The sequence below is a fragment of the Drosophila ananassae genome, chromosome 3R, assembly GCF_017639315.1.
Source record: "Drosophila ananassae strain 14024-0371.13 chromosome 3R, ASM1763931v2, whole genome shotgun sequence".
In the NCBI taxonomy this organism is placed as follows: domain Eukaryota; kingdom Metazoa; phylum Arthropoda; class Insecta; order Diptera; family Drosophilidae; genus Drosophila; species Drosophila ananassae.
Genome location: NC_057930.1, coordinates 4,902,796 through 4,912,383, shown reverse-complemented (window position 1 = coordinate 4,912,383; position 9,588 = coordinate 4,902,796). Strand labels below are relative to the sequence as shown.

Below are 9,588 nucleotides of genomic sequence, written 5' to 3'. Positions count from 1 at the left end.
TAGGCGCGTCAAAGAAGAAAATAATGGGATGTTCGACATGTTCCCTCAGTCTCACATGCAGAAACTCTTGGTTGTTGATGTCGCCCATCTACGCGACCTGCTCGACTCGTTGAGCATCCATCAAAGGGTAGCAAGAAACTTACACTTCCTAGGGACCGCGTTGAAAGTAGTGGCAAGAACGCCGGAAATTAAGGGAATTCCAATTAACAAATGCAAACAATAGGCAGGTCAATATTAACAATAAGGTACAAATTCAAATTAATAAAATTTCCGCTACCATCAACCAACTTCTGAGGTCAGCTAAAAAATCCCAAATTGATACAGGGCACCAATTCGTGATGCTTTTAACCCGGAATAGGATGATAACAATGGAGCTGCAGGGTTTAACACTGTTAGTAGCACTTGCCAAAGTTAATGTTGTTAGCCCTAGCATCTTAGATCATGCAGACCTAGAAGGTGTATGGATGGAAGAGCCCACCGAGACCGCGATTAAGGATGTTTTGTCCGTATCGTCTGTTAAGATCTTACAATCCGATAACATTTTACACTTTATCATTAAGTTTCCAAAAATTAAGTCGGCCTGCAACAAGATCACCGTTTTTCCGGTGTCTCATCACGACACCATACTCAGACTGGAAGATAACGTAATTGCTGAATGCGACGGCAATATCCACACGGTAGAAAACTGATCGTCGACATCAGGGGCTACATTTTGCCGGCTGGTGCGAAAAAGATCATGGGCTCACGAGCTCCACGCTGGAGGCACGGCGCGTTGCGAGATCCAGCAAAGCGATTTAAGCCCCATCACTTAGGTTGATGAGGGGATTGTAATTATAAATGATAGCCCGGCTCCCGTGTGTGTGGATAATGCCACCTGCGCCCATGTAAGGGGCACATATCTCGTCACCTTTGAAGAAGGTGCCATCGTCAATAAAACCGATTGGTCAATCATGACACAGCCCAGAGAGGGCTCCAGGAGTGGCCAGCTCGCCTTCCCTGAACGTCACTATGGAACGTAACGTTCTCAGTCTTCCTTACCTTCACCGGTTTAGTGAACGTAACCTGGAACACATCAAGGAGTTAAGGGAGAAGATCAACCACCATCAATTATATCAGATGGTGTTCATAGCGGGAGCAATATGCTGCGCTTTGATTTGCATCGGCTTGGCCTATCGGCGGGTCACTCAGGACCGAAGAACCGCGGCCCAACCAAAGGAGACCCCAAATGGGGTCGGCCGATTACTACCTCATTCTTGAAGGGGGAGTAATTAACTGAAGTTAACTGCACAAGGCAATGTCCGATTACTTAAGAGCTCGCATAGCCGGCGAACACTGCATATTTGAAATATATATTAAATATATTTTGTTAGCTTTAAGTTTCAGTTTATATCTGAGTTTCATCCAATAAAGAAGTCTTTCATTAATACTCCGGCACAGCCGTTAAAGTCAATGCATTTGTCAATTTGGTTACCTGGCCTTCAGGGCAGTAGCAACGGAGTTAGTAACTCCCACCATAACTTCCCTCCAGAAGGAAGAACCCCCTAGGCAACCGCCAGGGACAACATTCACCTCCCGCATCTGAAGACATCGTCATCAGCGAGGGACAAACAACTACTACTACAAATTAACTTAATTAGCTTGTATGCTCAATGAAGACCAACATTACGGACGAACGCAACCAAGCGAAGCTCTGGTTATAACAAAGCGAGTGGTCTGCTTTGAGTTATTACAAATCTTCAACCCAACAGGTTTATTTAATCCAGTTGTAATAAAAGCAAAGATATTCATGCAACACCTCTGGGAATTGACAATGATTTAGGGTGATGGGCTGTCCCATTCCCCTATAGAACTTTAGTCAGAATGGAAAAAATATCGTTCAAACCTTGGGTGCAGAACTCATGCATACAGTCAGACAAGATTTACGGTTGTCTTTAGACAATGTAAGTGGGTTCTTTTGGATTGATTCATTCGTCGTATTAGGATAGATCAATGCAACGACTTCCACTTACCACACGTTTGTGGCAAATCGGATAGCCAAGATTAAGAAGTAACGGATCAGTCTCAAAAGTGGCACGTATCATCCGCCAATAATGCAGCTGATGTCTTATCCAGAGGAACAACAGCTAGCAAACTCTCGAATAATAATATTTGGTTCTTACATGGATCAAGGGAGAACTGGAAAAAAATTTCCCAGCCATTATTTCAACAAACTTAGAACAAAAAATAAAATTTGTCAGCATGGCAGCCGCTAAGAATACATTAGGCAGAGAGGCATACAATACTGTGTAGGCACAGTAATTCCTTTTCACAGAACAGAAATGAACAATCTACAAAAGTGTTTGAGTAAAGAAGTTCGCCCAGGACTTCATAAATTAAAAAAAAAATTTAAATGGCGGTTATTACGACACCATTTTCGGGAGTCCCTCGGAAAAAAGGTGCCTCATCATCAGGAACATCAGAAATAAAAATAAAAAATTTCGTGTTTTAGTAAAGACAAAAAAATAGGTATTGAACAAAGGAAAAAAATGATAATTGGATTTTTGAAAGACGTTTTTATAAAAAAAATGCAAATTTAGATGAAAATTTCTAGATATTTTTTATTTTTTAAATATAATAGTTGTAATTAAAAAAAAATGTCGGTTAATATTTTGTAAATAATATCTCGAAGACCTGGGTAAAGTTTCATTAAGATCGGTTGAGTACTTTGCAAAAAATTTTTGACAAGCCAGTGGAGGCTGCTGGCTTTGAACTTTAAATGTGTTCTTTTGGCTTCAATGTGGCTACGCCAATTAAGACGTCTATCGAGGTGTACGCCAAGATATGTTACTTCATTTTCTATCGGAACCACTGTGTGATCGTTACGTTTTTACATTTTTGTTCGTTAACTTTGATTCGCCAGTCGGATAGCCATTTCTCCACTGCCATCAGATGTTTAGCAAGTTGCGCCGTTGCTTGCTTGGGGAATCTCGAGCGGCTTACGATCGCTGTGTCATCAGCAAAAGTGGATGTGGTTAGAGTGTTTTAGATAAGGTAGAGTGTTTGTCCTAACACGCTGCCTTGAGGAACTCCGGCTCTGATGATGTAATCATCGGTCATGGCAGCGAAACCGCAACTGGATGTAGATTTAATTGGAGGAGTACAGGCGAGTGATAAGACGATAGATTTGATAAGGAGTTGGCTCTTATCAGGTTGCGTTGAAGTGTTTTGTGTGACTGCAAAATCTATCAAGTCTGGCAGGTTTCTCGGATCTGTTGGCCAATGGTTTCCCAGGTGACATACAGTCTACCTTGTTGCTTGCTTTTATTTTGCATTGTACAACTGCCTTCCCTTTGGAGCACATGTCGAGATCCCCAGTGCGTATGCTTGGCATTAAAGTCTCCTGCTACTATAAATTGTACCGAGGAGGACAGTATACGGCGGTGAGTGAGGTGAGGGCATTTGTATTGGATTTTGTATCTCCTTCTCAATCGTTTAGTTCTGTCTTTTGCACCTTCACCCCCAGGCCTTCATATATTGTCTACGAGACTGGTCTGTTTGGCCTAGGTGAATAGTTTTCAGACCATGAGGTTACAAAGTGTGACTGAAAATGATTGCGACGTCATCCGCTCATGCCACTAACCTGCAGCCGCCCCTCTTCTATCTTATATAGGCAGCTATGTTCCATAAGAAAATGAAGAATACTCCCCCTTGTAGGATTCCTCTGCAGACAGACCTTAAAGGAGGCATGTAAGCACTTGATCAAAGAGTCCCACCAAGTAGCTATCAACCCCATGAGCCCAAATGGCGTCGGTTTGGGTGTTTGGGAGCACATTAATGAATTCCTCTTTTATATTTAAAATGGCCACGAGGCCATTCCTTCTGGTAGCCATTATGTAGCAGATAGGTAGCTGTGAAGTAGAGAGACTAGTTTTCATAGAAACAGACAGACAGACATGCTCATATCGACTCATCGTTATTTGGGTCGGAGATGTCTTCTTCACTGCGTTGCACACTTTTGACCAAAATTTTAATACCCTCTGCAAGGGTATAAAAAAAGAGGCTCACCGCGGCCTTTTTGTGTTTGGGCTCGCCCCCTGGGAGTGATTTTAGTGATAGTGCGACAGTAATAGTGCGATAGTGATAGTGCGACCCTGGAGTCGCATTTGTTCGTCTGTAGAGCGTCACAACTGTAGAGTTTCAGTTGGCATTAGGTGCCAAAAGTATCCTATTAGAAGGCCTTTTTTGAGCTTAGACACTACGTCGTCTTGCCATGACTTTTTGAAAAAATGAGACTGAAAGCTCCTATTTAATTGAAGAAAATATGGTTTAACTAACTATGATAAATTCAATAAAATTATTTCGAGTTTTTCCTTAAATCCAAAATTAAATCATGGTATGATCTACTGATTTCAATAAGAAAAAAAATCCATAGAAAAATGTTTTGGGGAAAAATCATAGAAGCATAAAAATAAATGAAGCACAAAAATAAGATTTCAACTTTGGATAAGTATTCCAAAGAGGCGGCAACTGCTACATGAATTTTTTTTTTAGCTGGTATACATACATTTTAAAAATAACATGTACTAACAAGAAAGAAATGCTTACTTCGGGCGGAGCCGAAGTTGATATACCCTTGAAGTTAGGTAGCAGCTTAATAAAAATAAAAATGTTGAAAACAACCCAAAGCAACTTTAAAAATAGCAAGATTGTGCCATTTTCGATTGTTCTGTTTGGCAGCAGTAGGATATAGTCGGACAATCGTTTTTGTAAACAAGATATTTTGGCCAAATATAACATGTGTGGAAAGTCCCATACTTCTAGCTTAAAAATATCAAAGTTATGGTGATTGATTGATATTATAATTGACTGATTAAAAATATATATACTTTATGGGGTCGGATATGTCTCTGTTATTGCAGGGCTCCCACGTCTTTTGGCCATTACTAACCTATCGATAAGTTTACATATGTGTGCTTATTCTAACTGTCGCGGATCGATTATCGATAGTTAGTATTTAAGTAGAATTTAGTTTAGTAGAGGCTGCTGGCTTTGAACTTTAAATGTGTTCTTTTGGCTTCAATGTGGCTACGCCAATTAAGACGTCTATCGAGGTGTACGCCAAGATATGTTACTTCATTTTCTATCGGAACCACTGTGTGATCGTTACGTTTTTACATTTTTGTTCGTTAACTTTGATTCGCCAGTCGGATAGCCATTTCTCCACTGCCATCAGATGTTTAGCAAGTTGCGCCGTTGCTTTCTTGGGGAATCTCGAGCGGCTTACGATCGCTGTGTCATCAGCAAAAGTGGATGTGGTTAGAGTGTTTTAGATAAGGTAGAGTGTTTGTCCTAACACGCTGCCTTGAGGAACTCCGGCTCTGATGATGTAATCATCGGTCATGGCAGCAAAACCGCAACTGGATGTAGATTTAGTTGGAGGAGTACAGGCGAGTGATAAGACGATAGATTTGATAAGGAGTTGGCTCTTATCAGGTTGCGTTGAAGTGTTTTGTGTGACTGCAAAATCTATCAAGTCTGGCAGGTTTCTCAGATCTTTTGGCCAATGGTTTCCCAGGTGACATACAGTCTACCTTGTTGCTTGCTTTTATTTTGCATTGTACAACTGCCTTCCCTTTGAAGCACAAGTCGAGATCCCCAGTGCGTATGCTTGGCATTAAAGTCTCCTGCTACTATAAATTGTACCGAGGAGGACAGTATACGGCGGTGAGTGAGGTGAGGGCATTTGTATTGGATTTTGTATCTCCTTCTCAATCGTTTAGTTCTGTCTTTTGCACCTTCACCCCCAGGCCTTCATATATTGTCTACGAGACTGGTCTGTTTGGCCTAGGTGAATAGTTTTCAGACCATGAGGTTACAAAGTGTGACTAAAAATGATTGCGACGTCATCCGCTCATGCCACTAACCTGCAGCCGCCCCTCTTCTATCTTATATAGGCAGCTATGTTCCATAAGAAAATGAAGAATACTCCCCCTTGTAGGATTCCTCTGCAGACAGACCTTAAAGGAGGCATGTAAGCACTTGATCAAAGAGTCCCACCAAGTAGCTATCAACCCCATGAGCCCAAATGGCGTCGGTTTGGGTGTTTGGGAGCACATTAATGAATTCCTCTTTTATACTTAAAATGGCCACGAGGCCATTCCTTCTGGTAGCCATTAGGTAGCAGATAGGTAGCTGTGAAGTAGAGAGACTAGTTTTCATAGAAACAGACAGACAGACATGCTCATATCGACTCATCGTTATTTGGGTCGGAGATGTCTTCTTCACTGCGTTGCACACTTTTGACCAAAATTTTAATACCCTCTGCAAGGGTATAAAAAAAGAGGCTCACCGCGGCCTTTTTGTGTTTGGGCTCGCCCCCTGGGAGTGATTTTAGTGATAGTGCGACAGTAATAGTGCGATAGTGATAGTGCGACCCTGGAGTCGCATTTGTTCGTCTGTAGAGCGTCACAACTGTAGAGTTTCAGTTGGCATTAGGTGCCAAAAGTATCCTATTAGAAGGCCTTTTTTGAGCTTAGACACTACGTCGTCTTGCCATGACTTTTTGAAAAAATGAGACTGAAAGCTCCTATTTAATTGAAGAAAATATGGTTTAACTAACTATGATAAATTCAATAAAATTATTTCGAGTTTTTCCTTAAATCCAAAATTAAATCATGGTATGATCTACTGATTTCAATAAGAAAAAAAATCCATAGAAAAATGTTTTGGGGAAAAATCATAGAAGCATAAAAATAAATGAAGCACAAAAATAAGATTTCAACTTTGGATAAGTATTCCAAAGAGGCGGCAACTGCTACATGAATTTTTTTTTTAGCTGGTATACATACATTTTAAAAATAACATGTACTAACAAGAAAGAAATGCTTACTTCGGGCGGAGCCGAAGTTGATATACCCTTGAAGTTAGGTAGCAGCTTAATAAAAATAAAAATGTTGAAAACAACCCAAAGCAACTTTAAAAATAGCAAGATTGTGCCATTTTCGATTGTTCTGTTTGGCAGCAGTAGGATATAGTCGGACAATCGTTTTTGTAAACAAGATATTTTGGCCAAATATAACATGTGTGGAAAGTCCCATACTTCTAGCTTAAAAACATCAAAGTTATGGTGATTGATATTATAATTGACTGATTAAAAATATATATACTTTATGGGGTCGGATATGTCTCTGTTATTGCAGGGCTCCCACGTCTTTTGGCCATTACTAACCTATCGATAAGTTTGCATATGTGTGCTTATTCTAACTGTCGCGGATCGATTATCGATAGTTAGTATTTAAGGGGTTATATACAGTCAGGCGGTCAAAAAAATGCAGTTTTTGGGTATTTTTTTTTTTCAAGGAAATATTTATTTATTAAAGTTGAATTTTTTCAATATTATTTTACATATTTTAAAGTTTAAAAAAATATATTATATCTGTAAAAATATTATTTCCTTTGGCCTCTGCAGCTTATCTCCCGATGGTCTTCGAAAAAAAAGTGTCTCGCGGTGAACATAATAACTATTTGCAGAATCATCTGAAATCAAAAATTCAAAAAGATGCTTTTAGTATATTAAAAAATGCAGTCCGTAATCGAAGGAATTAAAAAAATATCACTTTTTGACAAAATGGCAGCTTCCAAAAAAAAAGTTCATTTTTATGGAAAAAAAAATCGACTTCAAATGTTGATTTAAATTATAATTTTAATTTTATTTAAAAGATCTTCGATTAAAGACAGCAAAAAGTAGTTATTAATTTTGTGTGAAAATTAGAGCTAAATCGGTTCAGTGGTTTTCGAGAAATCGTGTTCATCGATTTGAGAAACATAGTTTTGAGAAAAACGATTTTAAAGTTTCACAAACAGTTTACATTGAGTTAAAAATTTTTTCTAGTTTTGTCTGTAACTTGGGAAACATTTCTCGAATCTTCATAAAAATTTTTTTCACAACAGAGAAATATATATTCTTTAAGAAAATGCAAAAAAAAAAAATCGATTTTTTGAAAATCCTGACTGTATATAACCCCTTAAGTAGAATTTAGTTATTGTGCACTCGTGAAGAGATTGGGCACACTAGGATAGCAAATAATGGCGCGTGTGGTGAATTTGTGATTGTTGTCATAGAGTGTGGGAGGTTAAACTGCGGTAAGCTTTTGTAATTTTATCATTCTTCTTACCCTAACATGTAATCCCCATAGAATAAAACATACGTTGTACGCATACACATTGGCTTGTGTTTTGGAAGCGGGTTGCCCCATCGCCGCCGTACATTTGTTTAAGGCATCTCCCACACGAGAGACGACAGAAGCTTTTATTCGCAGACAGGCGACTGGCGACATTGTTTTGGAATAGCACCCTGGTGAGAGGATCGATATTGCCTGGACGACATGATGCACCATTCGCCCAGAAGGAGTCCCCGACTAAACGAGGGACAGAATATCGCAACGCAAGTAGATGGCAGCGCTTCGGCCCCGCAACCTAGTGTAGGGGCGTCGCAAGCCGGCGGCCGAGGCAGTGAAGCCCCGGCGTCATCAGCGCAGCTGGCAGCATCTGGAGCCACCAGGAAACCGAAGGTGGCCGACCTCATGGATAGGATTGCCGAGTTGGAGAAGGAGTTGGAACGTCCTCGCAGCGCTAATATGGAACGCACCGTTATGTCGAGTGAGGTTGGGGTAGGTCAGCCGCCATTTGCAATCGGCCTGACCGTACCCAACGCGACAAGTGTTTATCATGCGGCGTCAGAGAGACCGCCATCCTGGAGCGGATCTCAAACGGTACAGTGTTCGCAGAACTGTACCACGAGGATTAATCACGCATCGCCATTTTGCGCTACTGTTCCAGCGCATGGTTTCGGGATGCAGAATGAAGTGGCCGGCGGAACATCGGTACGTGCGCCTTCTCCTGGAGACGGTGCTTGGGCGACGAGCATTGGAAAGCTTCCTGAACTGCCTACGTTCGGAGGGAAGCCAGAGGACTGGCCCATTTTCTACTGCGCGTTTACGGAGACGACGCAAGCGTATGGTTGTACGGACTTGGAGAACAACCAAAGGCTACTGAAGGCGCTAAAGGACGACGCGCGTGAGACGGTGAAGTCGTTGTTGATTCACCCCAGCAATGCGAATGCAGCGGTGGAGCAGCTGCGTTTTAGATACGGCCGACCGGAGCAACTAATACGCAGCCAGCTCAACAGCATTCGAGATGTGCCTGCAATTACGGAGAACAATCTAGGAAAGCTCGTCGCATTCGCCACCCGTGTCAGCAACCTCAAGGTCAGCGAAGGCGGAGCAGCACCTGGGTAACCCTATGCTGATGGAAGAACTTGTGGCCAAGCTCCCAATAAGCAAACGAGTGGACTGGGCAAGGCACGCTGCAACTATTCAGCCCTATCCGACGATTGTGGACTTCAGTTCGTGGTTGATGGAACTAGCCAACGTGGTCTGCGTTGTGGCGGACATTGATGGAAAGGAGCCAAGACGTCGATTGCTTCATGCCAGCGTCGACCGAGAGCAGGACGAACAACAGAAGAGCTGCCGCAGGAATTGTCCAATGGAGACTCGCAAGAAGACTCGCAAGAAGACATCGCCTATGCTTCATGTGCTTGCAAAGCGGGCA

At 41.6% G+C, this 9,588-nt stretch overlaps 1 protein-coding gene across 1 annotated transcript; it reads left to right on the top strand.

Annotated features, from left to right (window-relative positions):
• Positions 1 to 7,388: 7,388 nt before the first annotated feature.
• On the top strand, positions 7,389 to 9,284 carry LOC116655395. The gene is made up of 2 exons (XM_032453260.2): positions 7,389 to 8,121; positions 8,175 to 9,284. Exon 2 carries the CDS (start codon positions 8,364 to 8,366, stop codon positions 9,273 to 9,275), a length of 912 nt encoding a protein of 303 aa, XP_032309151.1. The 5' UTR covers positions 7,389 to 8,121; positions 8,175 to 8,363; the 3' UTR covers positions 9,276 to 9,284.
• The last annotated feature ends 304 nt before the right edge of the window (positions 9,285 to 9,588 follow it).

What these genes read in the sequence shown, in the direction of transcription:
- LOC116655395 (XM_032453260.2), top strand. Translation starts at nt 8,364, where the DNA reads ATGATGCACCATTCGCCCAGAAGGAGTCCCCGACTAAACGAGGGACAG.